At 34.5% G+C, this 20965-nt stretch overlaps 1 protein-coding gene across 1 annotated transcript in view; it reads left to right on the forward strand.

The window, feature by feature from the left end:
* LOC101892726 (eye-specific diacylglycerol kinase-like) overlaps nucleotides 1-20965 on the forward strand; it is a 44251-nt gene that overhangs the window by 17430 nt on the left and 5856 nt on the right. The window contains exon 2 of the mRNA XM_011293214.3: nucleotides 1246-2870. Within this exon, the coding sequence (XP_011291516.2) occupies nucleotides 1246-2870 (1625 nt within the window). The remainder of the gene's footprint in view (nucleotides 1-1245; nucleotides 2871-20965) is intronic.

Here is a 20965-nt window from a genome sequence, read left to right on the forward strand (position 1 = left end):
ACTAAATTTGTAATTAAGTGAAGGGATAGGGGTGGCAACCTGAAATTTTATTTTGAGGTCTCTGTTGGTATCTAGGAAAAGAAAGAAAGAGCTGAAATCCTTAAATTTAGTATGGATTTTTCTATTGGTATCCGTGGTTAAGATATGGTGGTTTTGGAAATGTGTACTTAATTTGTACGTAACGTGCTAAGTGGTACTAAATAGAATATTCGGAGAAGGGATAGAGTTAGAATCCCGAAATTTGATATTCAAGTCTCTATTGGTATCTGGGATTGAAATGTAGATTTGATTTAGGAAATGTGTACTATAATTGTAAGAAAAGTACTAAATGGTACTAAGTTTGGTAATGGAAGAAATTACAGGGCTGAAATTCTGAAATTTTATATTGAGGCGACTGTTGGTTTCTAGGGTTTACATATAAAGTCGTTAAAATAGTTTTGGACAGAAAAATTTAATGTCGGTCCATTGTGCAATGGTTTTACTAATATTTCTCAAGGCTGTTTGAGGAATTTCAAGGCTATAATCATGAATTTTAAATAATATTTTTCAAGGAAATTGAAGGCTACGACTATGGATTTTTTAAGAATATTTATAAATTATTTTCAATGACTTCCAAGGCTGTATTTTTTTATTAATAATTTTAGAGAATATTTTCTTATAAACGACTTTGATATATTGAGGACATTGATCTATAGCTAGAAGACTTCATAACGTATTTTATTCCTACAAAAACCTAGAAAAAATCTTCCACGGGTCTTCCATAGATGGAAGACCATCTACAAGCCTTTTTTTGATGGAATACGTTTTGCAGATTTTTTACAGATAGTCGTCCTTCTACATCTACAAGCCTTTTTTTTTGGTGGAATACCTATTGCAGATTTTTTACAGATAGTCGTCCTTCTAAGAGACTTCTTTGTACCGAAGATCTTGTAGAGATAAAGGACCTTCCTAATGTCCCTCATAGAACAATTTCTTCCATGTCTAAAAGACTTTCTGTACCTTAACTACAAACATTCTCGAAAACTTTCCATGGGCCATCGATTGTTAGATTACTATTCGAACGCCAACTACTCGGTTGGCAGGAGTTTTCGAGAGTTTGGAATTTGAGTTTGAATATCAAGATATTCAATGCATCTGCTCTCACAATTCATAGCTCAATGTTCTAAGATATTCTCCTCTTATTACTTTAAATAAGCATCATTCTAATAGTTCTCCCCCCTTTTTCTGTCTTTCCATATTTTGCAGGTACGCTCAGCGTCTTTCGATGAAATGCAACTGGAGTCACAACGAATGTCCACCCATTTCCTGAAACAACAATCCTCATCGGATGAACGTTCCTCGGAGGGAGGCTTTCTTCAGGTGCCGCAGGCCATGCATGCCCAACGTTCGCACTCGTTTGATTCGGCTGCAGCTTCGGCGGGTAGTGACGACTCGGGCACATTCCTCGAGGTACCGCGACGTGGTAAAAATCGACGCAGTTCATCGACCAAGACACCGCCACCCTGTATACACTGCTTCTATCTGGAGGAGTACGAGAAACAGATGCGTGCCCAACAACGTTATCTGATCGATCATCATGAAATGAAAAATCTTAGCTATAGCATAACCAGTTCCGAGCTAAGCGATGACAATGAAGACGAAACTGCCGAAATCGATGAAGATCTTGTCGAAGAGGAAGAGGAGGAAGGCGAGGTGGGAGAGGGGGCCGATGGAGATGTTGGCCTGCTGGAGGAGGGCGATGCTACTGATGATGATCTACTGAACGCCTGCCCCGATGACGACAAGCAGAGTGTCGAAACGTTAGATGTGTACGACGATGCGGCCCTGGAAATGGATATACGTCTGGGCGGTATGGTCACAAGTAGTATAGATGAGACGCGGGCTCGCTTGCCACGGCAAATGAGACGTCACACCATTGGTAGTTCGGTGACCACATCCGAGGATGAGGGTCTCGAAGAGTCCGAGCATGATTCACCACATTTCGGCAATACATTAATGCCCCCGCCACCGACCACACCCTGCGGCATAACATTCACGCTGTCCCCGACCAACGGTGATTACCCGCCCTTTCCCTCCTATTCATTTCCCATTGATCCGGGTTCACCGCCTGCATCGCCTTCATTTGCTTTGTCCGTGTGCGATAGTCCAGTCATGGAATTGCCACCGCCTCCACCCATATCACCCCTAGAATTACTGCCACAAGCGCCATCATTCGATGTAACTTTGCCACCACCACCAGCCTTCAGTACCGATGACTTTTCACCTGCCATTACTATAGCCTCCTCGGCCGTCAACGATGGCTCTAGCTTAACGACCACGCCCATGCCTGCGCTAGGTCATGATGACATGCCACCACCACCATCGCCATTATCATCCCCCAGTCAGAGACCACGCCGACGTTCCATATCCCGACAAGAAGCTATATTTGTTGAACCCACAGGTAACTCGCTGGAGAACGTCTCCCAGGAGGAACAGCTGAAATCGTCGGCGGATGGTGTGAATTCTTCGATTGATGAGATCTCAACACTGGCCATTTGTGGTTCGCCCGCTCCGCCGGCGGTTGGAGCCACAATGGCCACAACCACCACCAGCAGCAGTAGCGGCAAGCATGCCCTGGTTGTGCGTGATATTTATTTAACTGTACCTGATTTGAGACGTGATCGTGCCGCCTCGGTTGATTCGTGTTTTTCCAAAGTATCGTCGGGCAATAAAACGGAAGAACTCCAGCCCAGTGATGGTTGCTTCCTGACCGTGCCCAACATCAATGCAACACGTTCTAGGTCGGTCGACATTGTCCTGCCGACGGATGAGCAGGCACGTTATAAGGCCTTGGCTATGGCCGGCACCACCGCTGGCATATATGGTGAAGGGTATGTATTAATGGGTGTGTGTGAGTGTGTATGAGTATTTGCATGTGTGTGTGAGAGTGCTTGCCTTTGTTTTCATAGCAGTTACTTTGTGGTTACTTTGTTTCTGTTTCCTTCCACCAGCCCGGGTTGGGATGTGGTCTGCTGGGATTTTTGTTGTTGTTGTTGAGTCCCATGTCGTCCTTTCGCCTGGAGACCACTGCCATTTTCTGTCATCACACTGTCATTTGCCGGGCATCAGAGCTGTTCGCCTTTTTCTCTTCTTTATGGCTTTATTTGTTTGCATGTTTGTTGTTGTTCTTTGTCAGCTTCCTCTTGTGGTCAAAACTTTAAAATTTTAATTTCCTCATCATTTATTGAAAGACATTCCGCCAACGAGAGCCACAGAGTATGGAAAAGGCAAACTTTTCATGTTGATGGCAACTTGTAAAAAATTAATGTTTAAATTGTCCATGCTAAACTGTTTTTCTTTTTATTTAAAAAAAAAAAGTTTATGTTTCTCATTTCATTGGTGGGCAAGGGGGGGAAGGTAGATTATTTCGAGACTTGTTCTTTTTTTTCTGGTTCACATCGCAACAAAACAAATGTCCAAACTTTCCGGCCGAGTCATTTTCTTGATGACTGGCATTACAAAGTAATGACATATCTTTACTTCCAGAATAGCTTCGAGTCAGGCCATAATGAAGTAGTTAAAAGTTTTGTGGTGGGGAAGGGACGTTTTTTCTTTATTTTAAATGAATGGCCCAGGGCAAAATGTGGGTCAAATGGCGGGGTCTTTTGTTTTAGTTTTAAAAATTGGAGATAATATTTTGAAGGGTTTTCAAAGGACATGCATTTTTTGAAACATAATTTTCAAGGACCTGCGATGCTATATACTTTCAATTTTTAAAGAATACTTTTAAAGGAATATAATTTAAAGAATATTTTTCAGATCTAAGAGGTTACAACCGAGGATTTTTAAAGAATATTTTTAAGTTCCTAACAGGCTATTAACATGGATTTTTTATAGAATATGTTTTAAGGACCTTCTAGGATAAAAAGGTGGATAATCTAAAGAATATTTTTGAAGAATCTTCAAAGCTATAAACGTGAATTTTTCAAAGAATATTTTTCAAGGACCTTCAAGGCTATAAACGTGGATTTTTTCAAAGAATATTTTTCAAGGATCTTCAAGGCTATAAACGTGATTGTTTCGAAGAGTACCTTTCAAGGACTTTCAAGGCTATAAGCGTGGATTTTTCGAAGAATATAAACGTGAATTTTTCAAAGAATAGTTTTCAAGGACCTTCAAGCCTATAAACGTGGATTTTTCAAAGAATAGTTTTCAAGGGCCTTCGAGCCTATAAACGTGGATTTTTCAAAGAATGTTTTTCAAGGACTTTCAAGCCTATAAAATTGGATTTTTCAAAGAATATTTTTCAAGGACTTTCAAGGATATAAACGAGAATTTTTCAAAGAATATTTTTCAAGGATCTTCAAGGCCATAAACGAGAATTTTTCAAAGAATATTTTTCAAGGATCTTCAAGGCCATAAAGAGAATTTTTTCAAAGAATATTTTTCAAGTACTTTCAAGGCCATAATCGAGATTTTTTCAAAGAATATTTTTCAAGGACCTTAAAGCCTATAAACCTGGATTTTTCAAAGAATATTTTTCAAGGACCTTCAAGGCTATAAACGTGGATTTTTCAAAGAATTTTTTTAAAGAACCTTCAAGTCAATAAACTTGGATTTTTCAAAGGATATTTTTCAAGGACCTTAAAGGCTACCAACGTGGATTTTTCAAAGAATAGTTTTCAAGGACCTTCAAGCCTATAAACGTGGATTTTTCAAAGAAAATTTTTCAAGGACCTTCAAGGCTATAAACGTGGATTTTTCAAAGAATATTTTTCAAGGACCTTCAAGGCTATAAACGTGGATTTTTCAAAGAATATTTTTCAAGGACCTTCAAGGCTATAAACGTGGATTTTTCAAAGAATAGTTTTCAAGGACCTTCAAGCCTATAAACGTGGATTTTCAAGGAATAGTTTTCAAGGACCATCAAGGCTATAAACGTGGATTTTTCAAAGAATATTTTTCAAGAACCCTCAAGTCTATAAACTTAGATTTTTCAACGAATATTTTTCAAGGACCTTCAAGGCTATAAACGTGGATTTTTCAAAGAATATTTTTCAAGGACCTTCAAGACTATAAACGTGGACTTTTCAAAGAATATTTTTCAAGGACCTTCAAGGCTATAAACGTGGATTTTTCAAAGAATATTTTTCAAGGACCTTCAAGGCTATAAACGTGGATTTTTCAAAGAATATTTTTCAAGGACCTTCAAGCCTGTAAACCTGGATTTTTCAAAGAATATTTTTCAAGGACCTTCAAGGCTATAAACGTGGATTTTTCCAAGAACATTTTTCAAAGACCTTCAAGCGTAAAAACCTGGATTTGTCAAAGAATATTTTTCAAGGACCTTCAAGGCTATAAACGTGGATTTTTCAAAGAATATTTTTCAAGGACCTTCAAGGCTATAAACGTGGATTTTTCAAAGAATATTTTTCAAGGACCTTCAAGGCTATAAACGTGGATTTTTCAAAGAATATTTTTCAAGGACCTTCAAGGCTATAAACGTGGATTTTTTAAAGAATAGTTTTCAAGGACCGTCAAACCTATAAAGGTGGATTTTCAAAGAAAAATTTTCAAGGACCGTCAAGCCTATAAACGTAGCTTTTTCAAAGAATATTTTTCAAGGACCTTAAAGGCTATAAATGTGGATCATTCAAAGAATATTTTTCAAGGACCTTCAAGGCTATAAATGTGGATCATTCAAATAATATTTTTCAAGGACCTTCAAGGCTATAAACGTGAATTTTTCAAAGAATATTTTTCAAGGACCAATAAGGCTACAAAAGTGGATTTTCAAAGAATATTTTACAAGGACTTCAAGAATATAAAAGTGGATTTTTCAAAGAATATTTTACACTGACCTTAAAGGCTATAAACGTGGATTTTTCAAAGAATAGATTTAAGGACCATTAAGCCTATAAACGTGGATTTTTCAAAGAATAGTTTTCAAGGACCTTCAAGCCTATAAACGTGGATTTTCAAGGAATAGTTTTCAAGGACCTTCAAGCCTATAAAATTGGAATTTTCAAAGAATAGATTTAAGGGCCATCAAGACTATAAACGTGAATTTTTCAAGGAATAGTTTTCAAGGACCTTCAAGCCTATAAACGTGGATTTTCAAGGAATAGTTTTCAAGGACCGTCAAGCCTATAAACGTGGATTTTCAAACAATAGTTTTCAAGCACCTTCAAGTCTATAAACGTGGATTTTTCAAAGAATATTTTTCTAGGACATTCAAGCCTATAAACCTGGATTTTTCAAAGAATATTTTTCAAGGACCTTCAAGGCTATAAACGTGGATTTTTCAAAGAATATTTTCAAGGACCTTCAAGACTATAAACGTGGACTTTTCAAAGAATATTTTTCAAGGACCTTCAAGGCTATAAACGTGGATTTTTCAAAGAATATTTTTCAAGGACCTTCAAGGCTATAAACGTGGATTTATCAAAGATTGCTTTTCATGGACCTTAAAGGATATAAACGTGGATTTATCAAAGATGGCTTTTCATGGACGTTAAAGGATATAAACGTGGATTTATCAAAGATTGTTTTTCATGGACGTTAAAGGATATAAACGTGGATTTATCAAAGATTGTTTTTCAAGGACCTAAAATGCTTAAACTTGGATTTATCAAAGAATATTTTTCAAGGATCTTCAAGGCTATAAATGTGGATTTTTTAAATAATATTTTTCAAGGACCTTCAAGGCTATATACGTGGATTTTTTACGAATATATTTCAAGGACCTTCAAGGCTATAAACGTGGATTTTTCAAAGAATATTTTTCAAGGACCTTCAAGGCTATAAACGTGGATTTTTCAAAGAATATTTTTCAAGGACCTTCAAGGCTATAAACGTGGATTTTTCAAAGAATATTTTTTAAGGACCTTCAAGGCTATAAACGTATATTTTTCAAAGAATATTTTTCAAGGACCTTCAAGGCTATATACGTGGATTTCTCAAATAATATGTTTCAAGGACCTTCAAGGCTATATACGTGGATTTCTCAAATAATATTTTTCAGGGACCTTCAAGGCTATAAATATGGGTTTTTCAAAGAGTAGATTTCAAGGATTTTTTTTAAGTATCAAAAGAATTTTCAAAGAGTAGATTTCAAGGATTTTTTTAAGTATCAAAAGAATTTTCAAAGAATATTTTTCGAGCTATTAACGTGGATTTTTCAAAGAATTAGTTTCAAAGATATTTTTCAAGGACCAAAAGAATTTTTAAAGAATATCTTTGACGGGCCCTCGAGGATATAAACGTGGACATTTTAAAGAATTAGTTTCAAAAATGTTTTTCAAGGATCAAAAGAATTTTTAAAGAATATTTTTTACGGGACCCTCTAGGATATAAACGTGGACATTTTAAAGAATATCTTTTACGGAACCTCAAGGATATAAAAGTGGATATTTTAAAGAATATGTTTTGAAAAACTAGTAAGGCTATTAACGTAGATTTTTCAACGAATATTTTTCAAAAGATAACAACTATAAACATGGGTTTCATAAGGAATATTTGTCAAGGACCTGCAGGGCAATAAGCGTGGAGTTTTAAAGTATATTTTGAAGGACCTAAAATGCTGAAAAAATTTTCAAGGATCTTTAAGACTATAAACGTGGATTTTCAAAAGAATACTTTCTCAAGGACTACAAAGCCATCAACGCGGATTTTTAAAGACAATTTTCGAAGACCTGCAAGGCTATAAACGCGGATTTTTTAAAGAAAGTTTGTCACAATATGAAATATCAAAAACATTTAACGCTATTGTAACACAATTCTGGTTATAAATCCAAACTTTTCAGAGTTACTTGAATAATTTATATAAAAAGCATATATTGAAAAACTTAAAATTGTTTGACATGCATGCACCTTAATAAATTGTTTGTATCACTTGTTGCCGACCTTTACTTTTACATGAATTGCATGTGTTTCAAACGAAATCCTCACCTTCACGAAATCCGGCCAAGAGATATCCTGTTCAGATATTTTTCAACCAACCCGAAAGTGATGGCACATTATTCATACCCACTGCCGAAATCCAAATAAAACACGTGTGTGTGTGCCTTTCAGGGATTGTATATTCTCAATTTGGATTCCTTTTCAATTATCCTTTCGCTGTTTCTGTTTCGGGTTTTTATTTCACTTAAGTAAACTGGATTATATACCACGTATTGGATTACATGCAAACATAAATTGAAAAAAAAAAAAAAAAAAAAAAACAAATCTTGGACAAAATTGATGTGTTTCCAAAAAAAAACTGAAAATACGTGATTAATTTTGAGGAGATAAAGAAGAATGTAGAGAGTGGGTAAATAGAGAGGGGAGAGATTAAAAGGGGTATTAGGGAGTAATGGTCGGCGGTTACTGCTTCTGTAAATTAAACGTCATAAGGTATTTTTGCTTACATCACTTATAAGAAATTAGAGACAATTCATTACTCAATATTTTTCAAAGAACATCGAGAAAGCTTTTATCATAGATTATTCAGCCACTTTCAGGGATTTATAAAATAATATTTTTAAAAATTTTTAGGCTACAATAATATGGTCTTTAAACTTAAAATGTATTTTTATAGAACCACCGAAATTATAGTCTTGAATTCTTAAGCAATATTCTTAGAGAAACATTAAGGCTTCAATAGTTGATTATCCTTAGGGTCAACCAGGGCTGAAAGTCTGCAAAACGTTTGTAACTTTCCATGGCAGCCATATGTTTTTTTGCTTTACAATTTAAAAACATTATATTTTCGAGGAAAAGCTCCTCTAGGAAAAAAACATTATCATTTTTTTATTCAAAGAATTATTTAATTAAATTTCCATAAATAATTCCGTATAACTGACAGGCAGGGCATGTTTGCAAATCTAAAACACCAAATATTTATGAAAAGTATTTAAACAATCAACGTTTGTATGCATTTTTTAATTTCTCAGAATAAATTATGGGAACACAGCTGGCATTACCTTTGTTATTCCACTTCATGGAAATGCTACAATTCTTCGGTCGAACTTTTCAACATTACCAATTGCCTCACTCCTTTAGAATATCCATGAAAATGCTAAAATCATAGACTTCTTTCCTTTGCGGCAACATATTATTCTATTATTTCCTCTGGCCAACCGCATCCACCCACTCCCGTTTTATGGCCAATTAACATAAACTGTTTTTAATTGTCGTAACAATGGTCTTAGAAAAAGCAGAAATATGAAAGCAACGCCTTTCATTGAAAAGAAGTGTGGGAAGCGAGTTGGGTTTTATATATGCCAAGCCTCCTTGAAGTGATTTAAATGTAATATTTTTCGCGCCAATGAAACTAAGCTTCTTTTTCGTTGTAAGGACATTAGAAAAATTAAAGGGGTGTATATAGAAAGAGTCCTGCCTATGAAAGAGAAGGAGCAACATGTGACAGGGTGATATTAAGGATTATAATTTTGGAATTCACTTTTGTAAAATTAAAAAAAAAAACTTATAAATGCAAAATTATGGCACAATGAATATATAATTAAAAAAAACTTTAATGAACCGCAAATTTTAGCATTCAAGATTTTTTTAAAAATGTTATAAAAATCCTGGAATATGTCCGTCCTAGTCCATGCAAATATTCGATATTCTTAGTAGAAAAAAACCATAAATGCGACCATGACTTAAATATCCTTAAAAACATCCAGGACTCCAACCTTAAAAATCATTGGCATGACATACGGTAGGGTAGTCTCTAAAAATATGGTCTCTCAAAATTCACATTGAATCTTTGATGATTCTTCAAAGAATATTCTTCAAAATATCAGCCATCAAAATCCTTCACAATATTAGTGAAATATTCGCTGTCAATACATTAAAAGTCCTGAATAATAATGTTTTACAACCTTGCGGGTATTAGAACAATTTTCTTAAACAATCCACCTTTTTATCCCTGTAGGTCCTTAAAAACCGTATTGCAATTCATTGAAAGTATTCTCCGAAAAATTCGCGTTTATAGTCTCTTAGATGCTTGAAAAGGTTCTATTAAAAATGCCGTGTTTTAAGTCTTGCAGGCCCTTTCAAGATATTCTTTAAAATATCAGCTTTCATAGCATTGCGGGTCCTTGAAAAATATATATTTTTTTTAAATTCCACGTTTCATTAAATTCGACGTTTTTCATTAATAAATTCACATTTATAGCCTTGAAGATTCTAGAAAAATATTCTTCAAAAAGTCAATGTTTATGGTTCTAAAAACGTCTCGAAAATCTATATCCTTTATATTCTTGTTTGTCCTTAAAAAAATATCCCTAAAAAATCTTTGTTTACAATTTTGTTTGTACTTAAAGACTACTCTTAAAAATACACGTTTATTGCCTTGGAGGTCCTTGAAAAATATTCCTTAAAATCCACGCTTATAGCCTTGATGGACCTTGCAAAATATTCCTTAAAATTCACGTTTATAGCCTTGGGGTACCTTGAAAAATATTCTTTAAAATCCACGTTTATAGCCTTGATGGACCTTGAAAAATATTCTTCAAAATCCACGTTTATAGCCTTGATAGACCTTGAAAAATATTCCTTAAAATACACGTTTATAGGCTTGGAGGACCTTGAAAAATATTCTTAAAAATCCAGGTTTATTGCCTTGAAGGTCCCTGAAAAATATTCTTTAAAATCCACGTTTATAGCCTTGGAGGACCTTGAAAAATATTCTTTAAAATCCACGTTTATAGCCTTGATGGACCTTGAAAAATATTCTTCAAAATCCACGTTTATAGCCTTGATAGACCTTGAAAAATATTCCTTAAAATACACGTTTATAGGCTTGGAGGACCTTGAAAATATTCTTAAAAATCCAGGTTTATTGCCTTGAAGGTCCCTGAAAAATATTCTTTAAAATCCACGTTTATAGCCTTGGAGGACCTTGAAAAATATTCTTTAAAATCCACGTTTATAGGCTTGGAGGACCTTGAAAAATATTCTTAAAAATCCAGGTTTATTGCCTTGAAGGTCCCTGAAAAATATTCCTTAAAATACACGTTTATAGGCTTGGAGGACCTTGAAAAATATTCTTAAAAATCCAGGTTTATTGCCTTGAAGGTCCCTGAAAAATATTCTTTAAAATCCACGTTTATAGCCTTGATGGACCTTGAAAAATATTCCTTAAAATCCACGTTTATAGCCTTGGAGGACCTTGAAAATTATTCTTTAAAATCCAGGTTTATTGCCTTGAAGGTCCTTGAAAAGTATTCCTTAAAATCCACGTTTATAGCCTTGGAGGACCTTGAAAATTATTCTTTAAAATCCAGGTTTATTGCCTTGAAGGTCCTTGAAAAGTATTCCTTAAAATCCACGTTTATAGCCTTGAAGTTCCTTGAAAAATATTATTTGAAAAATCCACGTTAATAGCCTTGAAGGTCCTTGAAAAATATTCTTTGAAAAATCCACGTTAATAGCCTCGGAGGACCTTAAAACATATACCTTAAAATCCACGTTTATAGCCTTGGAGGACCATGAAAGATATTATTTAAAATCCAGGTTTATTGCCTTGAAGGACCTTGGAAACTATTCTTTAAAAAAACCAAGTTTGTAGCTTTGCAGATCCTTGAAAAATATTCTTTAAAAAATCCACGTTTTTATGCTTTCAGATCCTTGAAAAATATTCTTTAAAAAATCGACGTTTAAATGCTTTCAGATCCTTGCAAAATATTCCTTAAAAATCGACGTTTATATGCTTTCAGATCCTTGAAAAATATTCTGTAAAAATGGAGGTTCCAAGTCTATAGCAGGTCCTTAAAAAGTATTCTTTAAGAACTCGATATTTTAGCATTGCAAATCCTTCAACATCGTCGCTGTAAAAATTCCCGTTTAAAGCCGAATTCTCAATAACAAATTCATAAAACTCCAGGAGTATGTCCTTAAAAGTCCTTAACAAATTGCGATAATTGTCTTCAATCTTCCTCAAAACTATTATTTAAAAATCTAAGAGTATATTCTTTAAGGACTTTAAAGTTCAAAATTGGAAGACTTACAAAGACTCACATTTACATCCTTAAAGGACTTTTTGTGTCAAAAATTATAGATATATTTTTAATATAAAATTCAGGACTATAACCACAAAGGACCTTAAAAATATTCCTAAAATATAAACTATTAGTCTCGAATGTCCTTAAAATAATAGCCTTTAAAAAATCTTCGATTGATGCATTAAATTTGAAAATATTGTGGAAAATCTCTAAAAATCCACAACAATATTCCCCAAAGTCCATAAAAATGGTCTTTAAAACTGATCCTTAGTACTTTAGGCCAAAAAGTCATTTAAAAATGTTTGAAAAACCTTATCGATTATAATCCAAAAAATTTTCGTAAAATATTCATAGACTATCTACGACAACTCATTAAAAAATATTTTTGAAAAATTCAGGATTATAGCTCGCAATAATTTCGGATTACAGCTTGGAACTTAATTTATATTATTTAAAAATATCACGATAATTGCCCTAGAAGTCATTTCTTCTCTGAATAACCTTACAATTTAGTCCTATAAAGTCATTAACATATTTTCTTTTTTCAAAACCCATGATTGTAGCTCTTTTTTTAATGTTGAAGACTTTAGGTTATCGGTGCGTATAATTGATGTCAATACGTATACGTTAATATCAACATTCAACTCAATGACTTATTGTAACAAAAGAACAAATAAAACACCTGAACAAATATCAAAAATGTCTTATCGTATAATAATGGCATTTGAATTGGAATTCAGGCCCTTAACAACAAAACGCTTTTCGAGCGTAATTGTTGTAAATATATATGTGCATGCATATATTTCTGTGATAAGACACGTGCTGGAATAAATGAATATCAATAAATCTGCGCCTTATCTTTTACCAGCTGAGTTAGCTGTTCTTAAGTGATACATGTATTTTGTTTTCTACCTCTAAACATCTTCATAAACACACTGGAAAAAAGATCACCTCTAATCTCTATTTCGAGTCACACATTTCTATTTCTTCAATGAGATTGCAAAATGTCAATGACATTGCCCCGCATTTCTAGGTTCTGAATGCCAAACTGTGTCAGTGTCATTTCATTGTTGAGACCAATTTTTTTTCTCCTCAAAAATGGGGGTGGGGAGAGAGTGAGTGAGAGATAAATAAATGGGTCATTTGCAATGACATTTCTTTCACTAGAAAGAAGAATAACTATAAGTACAATAACAATAAGAAGAAGAATAAAAAAACCAACGACGAAACTTGTCAACCATTATAGCCAAGTTATGGTTATCATTTGCAATATGAAATGTGACAATATTTTCTATGACACGCTCCTGATAACGAAGCGAGTGGCAGTGAACAATGTATTTCGTCTTGGGTTACTTTTTTAAACTTTGACTAAAGAAGACATTAATAGACATTGACAGGGTAGGAGAGGTGTTTGAGAATTTCATCATTTTGTATTGCAAAGAAATGGTAACACTTGGCCTGCTGTGACATTTCACAGTTACAGATATTAATATGATTTTGATTTTCAATTTCTGGGTAAAAATATTAGTTTTTTTACGAGATTTAAATGGAAGCTATTTAAAAGACGAACGTTAATATTCCTCGGTTCAAATACAAAAAATAAAAATTGAGCCTAAAACCTTCGATTTTTTCAAAATTATTTTTTTAAATGTTTTTTAAATGACTTGGAAAGCTAGAAGCGTGAACTTTTTTAAGAATATTTTTAAAGGACTTCGAAGGCTAGTAGCGTGTAGTTTTTAAAGAATATGTTTAAAGGACTTGTGTTTCTTAAAGAATTTTATTTAAAGAATATTTTAAAATGACTTTGAGGGAAATAAGCGTGGACTTTTTAAAGAATTTGTAAAATTTGTAGATTTTAAAGAATATTTTAAGGACTTCAAAAGGCCATAAGCCCGGATTTTGTAAAGAATATTTTTAAGGACTTAGAAGCGTGGATCTTTTAAAGAATATTGTTAAAGGACTTTGGCTAAGGCTAGAGATGTGGTTTTTTTAACGATTTTTTTTTTCAAAGACTTCAAAGACTACGAGCGTGAGTTTTTAAGGGCTTCAAAGGCTAGAAGCGTGGGTTTTTAAGGGCTTCAAAGGCTAGAGGCGTAGGTTTTTTAAAGAATTTTTTAAATACTTCGAAGGCAATGAGCGTGGGTTTTTAAAGGCTTCAAAGGCTAGAGGCGTGATTTTTTTTTAAAGACTTCGAAGGCTATGAGCTTTTGTTTTTTAAGGGCTTCAAAAGCTAGAATCGTGGGTTTTTTAAAGAATTTTTGAAAAAGACTTCGAAGGCTATGAGTGTGGGTTTTTTAAGGGCTTCAAAGGCTTGAGGCGTGGTTTTTTTTAAAGAATTTTTGTAAAAGACTTCGAAGGCTATGAGTGTGGGTTTTTTAAGGGCTTCAAAGGCTAGAGGCGCCGGTTTTTTAAAGAATTTTTGTAAAAGACTTCCAAGGCTATGAGTGTGGGTTTTTTAAGGGTTTCAAAGGCTTGAGGCGTGGTTTTTTTTTTAAAGAATTTTTGTAAAAGACTTCCAAGGCTATGAGTGTGGGTTTTTTAAGGGCTTCAAAGGCTTGAGGCGTGGGTTTTTTAAAGAATTTTTGTAAAAGACTTCCAAGGCTATGAGTGTGGGTTTTTTAAGGGCTTCAAAGGCTTGAGGCGTGGGTTTTTTAAAGAATTTTTGTAAAAGACTTCCAAGGCTATGAGTGTGGGTTTTTTAAGGATTTCAAAGGCTAGAGGCGTGGGTTTTTTAAAGAATTTTTGTAAAAGACTTCCAAGGCTATGAGTGTGGGTTTTTAAGGGCTTCAAAGGCTAGAGGCGTGGGTTTTTTAAAGAATTTTTGTAAAAGACTTCCAAGGCTATGAGTGTGGGTTTTTAAGGGCATCAAAGGCTAGAGGCGTGGGTTTTTTAAATAATTTTTGTAAAAGACTTCCAAGGCTATGAGTGTGGGTTTTTTAAGGGCTTCAAAGGCTAGAGGCGTGGGTTTTTTAAATAATTTTTGTAAAAGACTTCCAAGGCTATGAGCGTGGGTTTTTTAAGGGCTTCAAAGGCTAGAGGCGTGGGTTTTTTAAATAATTTTTGTAAAAGACTTCCAAGGCTATGAGTGTGGGTTTTTTAAGGGGTTCAAAGGCTAGAGGCGTGGGTTTTTTTAAAGAATATTTTTAAAGACCTTGAAGACTGTAAGCGTGGACCAAAGGACCTTGAAGACTATAACAGTGGGTTTGTTAAAGAGATTTAAAGGCTAGAAGAGTGGAATTTTTTTAAAGGAATTTGAAGGATAGCAGCGTGGATTTTTTTAAGGAATTTGAAGGATAGAAGCGTGGATTTTTTAATGGAATATGAAGGATAGAAGCGTGGTTTTTTTAAAGAATATATTTACGGACCTTTTAGGCTAGAAACTTGGATTTTTTAAAGAGTCTTGAAGGCTAAAAACGTGGATTCTTTAAGGGGTTTGAAGAATAAAAGCGTGGACTTTGAAAGGAATTTAGGCCACAGCGCGAATTATTAAAAAAAAAAGAATTAAAGGACTTCGAAGGAAATTTAAGGAGCAATAAGAAGGCCTTCTTGTATTTTTCTATAAGAAGACCTTCTGGCCTTCTATATGAAGTCTCTCTGGTCTTCTCTAGGAACACCTTCTTGTCTTCTATAAGAAGATCTTCTGGTCTTCTATAAGAAGATCTTCTGGTCTTATATAAGAAGACCTTCTGGTCTTATATAAGAAGACCTTCTGGTCTTCTATAAGAAGACCTTCTGGTCTTCTATAAAAAGACCTTCTGGTCCTCTATAAGAAGACCTTCTGGTCTTCTATAAGAAGACCTTCCGGTATTTTATAAGAAGACCTTCTGGTATTGTATAAAGAGACCTTCTGGTATTCTACAAGAAGACCTTCTAGTCTTCTATAAGGAGACATGTTTGCCTTTTATAAGAAGACATGACGGTCTTCTACAAGAAGACCATGTGGGCTTCTATAAGAAGGCCATGTGGTCTTCTTTAAGAAGATCATGTGGTCCTCTATAAGAAGATCATGTGGTCATCTATAAGAAGACCATGTCATGTCTTCTATAAGAAGGTCTTTTTTAAAGGGGGCCTTCTGAGCTCCTATAAGAAAACCTTGAGGTCTTTTATAAAAAAAATCTTCTGAACCTTTATAAGAAGCCCTTCTGGTCTTCTATAAGAAGACCTTCCAGTCTTCTATAAAAATACCTTCTGGTCTTCTCTGAGAACATCTTCTAGTCTTCTATAGATCTTCCGATCTTTTATAAGAAACCCTTCTCGTCTTCTGAAAGAAGACTTTCTAGAATTTTCTTTTGCAATTGTTTGAAAATAAATCCTATAATTTTTATTTTTAATCCAGAACACAACGACCTTTACATTTCCATCTTTGTTCTCTAAGTGAATATCCTTCCATAAAACAAATTACATCATGTCATCTTCCCCATTCTCGTTGGCAATGTACAAATTATGTGATATTCCAATCTATAATTTCCTTCGTTTGACGCCCACCCAGACTTTCATGTCATCCTGGCTAGATTTCAAGGGAAGTTGTCGTCTCATTGATTTATTCATTTAACCATTCATCCGTCTGATGTACATTGGATCCATCCGGCAAACATTGCTGTTATTGTTGTTGATGTTCTTGTCCTTGTAAACACTGTATCTGTGTGTGTGTGTGTGTTTTTTTGCTGGATTGGATGATTGTGGTTGTCGAATGATCCAATTTCCAATAGTAAATGCATTATGGATTTAGGTTTTGGTTGATGGTATTGGTGGCATGGCTATTTTGTTTAACAACAACAAAAATTTGCTAAGCCATCATGAATGGGTTTTATGGATTTGTCATGGATTCGTTTGGGTGGAGGGAGGAGGAGGAGGGCTTATAGTTGTTGGTGATGGCAATTTCATGGGCAATGGTTTGTGAAGAAGAAAGGAAATAAATGTGATACAATTTTGAAAATATAACAACATTTCAATACAGGCTTAGTGATTTGTGTATGTATGCATGTTGGAGTGTTCGGATGACAAGCGAACAAAGGCAATATTCTGAAAAATAGTATTGGCCAATGATTAGCAATGGTAACAAAATCCAAATAATAGTAGTGTTGTTGTTGTTGTTGCTGACGATGATGATGATGAGGATGATGACATTGATGAAACTGAAGATGACAACCTTTTTTATGATTTGTCAGCTGCTATTTGTTTTGTTTGCGATTGTGTCAACAATCCATGTTTTCCTTTGGCTTGTTATGTTAAATGTCGGTTGACATGACCACCAGTGGCAGAATAAAGAAATTCTATTTGTATCACCAGCCCAGATTAATTTGCTGATTCATAAAATATGGAATTTATTCTGGAGAAAAAAAATTGCTTAAACATATTTCTGAGAAAGGTTGTCTTTAATTGAAAAAAAGGCTAATGACGATGTTTGCTATATTTTTTAAATAAATACATTTACTAAACAAATATACAAATAAATAAAATTCATAATTTTTGAAAAAAAGTTATGGAAGGCAATCAATTCTTGAGAATAAGTTGTGTGCGATAAACAATATTTTTTTATTTCTATGGAGGATATATTAGCTTTGTCAATCCTTTTGTAACTCCTCGAAATATTCGTGATAGACCCTATAAAATATTCTGTCTGTCTGTTGTAATCACCCTATGCTTCAAACGAATTGAGATAAAAGGCTAAACATTTGCACACATGTGTATTTTGCCAGGAGGCGGGTTAAGTTCGAAAATGGGCCATATCGGTCTACGTTTTCGTAAAGCCCCCATATGTACCTCCCGATATTCGGTATTTTTATGATTTAAGCAACACCATTCACCCGATTTGTTTCAAAATTTCGTATTCGAAGTTTGTAATGGATACTACAGCCTATGCCTAAAAATTTTGTATGCAGATCCACGTATTCATATAGCCCCATATAACGGTACCTCCCGAAATTTGGTATATTGATGATTAGTACTTGAATTTTGTAATGTGTACTACAGCATATACAACTACATGTCCACGTCTTCGTATAGCTCCCACATAACGCTACCTCCTTTTATTCGGTATTTTGATAATTTTAACGACACTATTCACCGGAATTGTTTCGTATTTAAAGTTCGGAACGGGTAGTACAGCCTATGACAAAAAAAATTCGTATACATGTCCACGTCTCGTAAAGAGCTCATCATTTAAACGGTATTTTTCGGAATTTGTTGAAAATTTTCAAATTCCTTCCAAAAGATGGAGAGGATTAAAAGTTCGGCCCGGTCGAACTTAGCTGTTTTTTTTTCTTGTTTTTTTTTTTTCTTTTTTAATTTAATAAAAACAATAGAATTTCTTATTTTATTAACAAATAATTCAACCACTTGTTAATCAGCCTCACAAACATATGTCGGTTTGCCATTAAAATGTTTAGTTTTCCCCCACAGGCCATTCTCTCGCCCGGATTTATTTAAAATAAAATGCCTTCCCTTCTTCTTTTTTGGTTTTTCTTATTTATGAGTGCAACAACAAAGTTTATGAGCCCAAAAATACCAGTGGCAACAACAACAGCGCAAAAATTCAAATAAAAAAAAAAAACATTAAATCGACCTCAAAACATTTTATGTCTCCATTATGAGCTTTTATGTTGGTTAGCCGCTTAAAATGTTTATAACCTCTTCGTTAGGAGAGTTTATGAAGCTATCAACTTGCATTGCAGAGCAACATTTTAGGGCAATTTTATGCCAGCCAGAATACACATGAAAACCATCTTCAAAATATATAGGAGACAAATAAAAAAAACAAGTAAGCAAAGGCTACAGTCGAGCGGGGCCGACCGTTGAATACCCTACAACACTATAATAAACGATACAGTTTATATAGGCAAGATACTCGAAAGAATTCCACAAGATATTGTGACAAATAATAAAAGAAAACCATCAGGTTTCGTTCTCTAATTTTCGAGTAATAGCAACTTAAACTAATTTGCTCATTTCCAATTTATTGGTAGATGTTCCACTTAAATGGTCTTCCTAGATCTGGAACCAATATTTCCCAAAGACCTATAATCTCTCAGAAGTGGCAAAAGATTAACATTTATTATTGGTTTTTGACTGAAACGCATCTATATGAGATACAGCCATTTGACTATAGTCTTCAACGAAATCAGCGTTAAGAAAATAGTCAGAAGTGCGTCTTTCCTGTATTTGAGATTTTCACAAAAGTCACCGGAATGGACTATTTCACACATTGAATATTTTTGGATGGCCATCCAAAACTGCTTGGCTTTTACAATGTCCGGTAACCCCCATTCAAATGTGTGTGAGGATCGGGCGATAATTACGACCTGCTGACAATTTTGCAGTTTTTTGGTCCATTTCAACCCCTAAATATATGGCGATCATCTCCAAAGAGAGTAGGCTTCTATTCTGACCCTCATCTTATCCCCATGCAAAATTTCGTAAGGATTGGGCCATAAATGCGATCTGTATATGATATCCTGACATCCTAACTACTTAGTTTTGTTAGCTGTAGAAATACCAAATGTTTAATTCAAAATGAAAATATGCCAAAAATATGACAAAATTGAAAAAATATGAGAAAATTTTACAAAATCAATATTTTCATCTTTAGAGAGATATTTTTATGCTATTTTTTAGACGTTTTTTCTTTCCTGCCAAGAGGCCATTCTGAATTAATGAGAACTGTAGAAATCAGTTCAGCCGTTCTCGACATATATGAGATCTTTCAAGCATATCTTCTTTGATAGGCATATATATCGCATATATTTGCTATATATTCGATTTTTTGGATGTTAACATCAATGTAAAGATCAGAAGTAACCTTGTCATGGCTTTGTGATTTCGCCGGGATTTAAAATATTCGCGGTTTAATGAAAAATTTTGAATTTCTTCAACAAAAAAGATATGGCCTATTTTACCCGCTAAATATTATCCGATGACCACCCAAATTGGTAGGCTTCTTCCACGCCCAAAACTCTAACTACATGCGAAATTCCGATTTCGATTGGTCTTTAATTGCGACCTGTATAGCTACTGCAAAATCCGACATTTTTTCAGTATTTGGTCCATTTCAACCCCTAAACATTTGGCGATCATCTCCAAAAGAAATAGGGTTCTATTCTGACCCTAGCCCCACCTCCATTCTAAATTTGGTGAAGATCGGGCCATAATTGCGACCTGTAGAGTGATTACAAATTAACATGGACAGACGGACAGACGGACGGACGGACATACATAGCTAGATCGACTCAGCTCGGCGAGATAGGAAGATCCATATATACTTTCCTATGTGGGAAATCAATATTTCGTGGTGTTACATAATTTTTGGCCCAATCAAACTTATAATACCCCCAACACATAGTGTTGTAGGGTATAAAAACAAGTAAAAAAGCAGCTAAGTTCGACCGGATCGAACTTTTTATACCCTCCATTAATGGGAAGGAACTTGAGCCGTCGAAAATACCTCTTAAATAAAAAACGTTATATATGGGCTATACAAAGACGTGGACCTGCATAGAAAATTTTCCGTTAAAGGTTGAAGTGCCCATTACGAAATTCAAATAATACCGAATATCGGGAGGTACTTTTATATGGGGGCTATACAAAAATGTGGACCTGCACAAACAATTTTCTGCCTTATGCTAGGAACACAATTGGAGCGAACGACGAATTTTTTCGCGGCGTATGTTCGTCGTCAAAAATAAAACACATATGTGTATATGGAAGTGCACACAATCACGGCACCGGCGAAAATTTCGTCGGTCGCCGCGAACTCAATTAGCTTTATTTCTATTTCATACGCCGGCGACCGGCGAACAAAACAGTACAAGGTGGCCATACTTGTACGAATTTTATGTGTTTTAGTAAATAAAGTTACTTTTTACTTTAAAATTTGTTATGGTCACTCTACTATCTGTTACTCGTATAAAAAAAAACATAATTAATTTGTTTATTTATTTGTGTACTTGCGCCTGAGTGAAGATGGATATCAGTGAATTTATAATAGAGAAGATGGACAT

This window comes from Musca domestica, unplaced genomic scaffold, assembly GCF_030504385.1.
Source record: "Musca domestica strain aabys unplaced genomic scaffold, Musca_domestica.polishedcontigs.V.1.1 44, whole genome shotgun sequence".
NCBI classification, from domain to species: Eukaryota; Metazoa; Arthropoda; class Insecta; order Diptera; family Muscidae; genus Musca; species Musca domestica.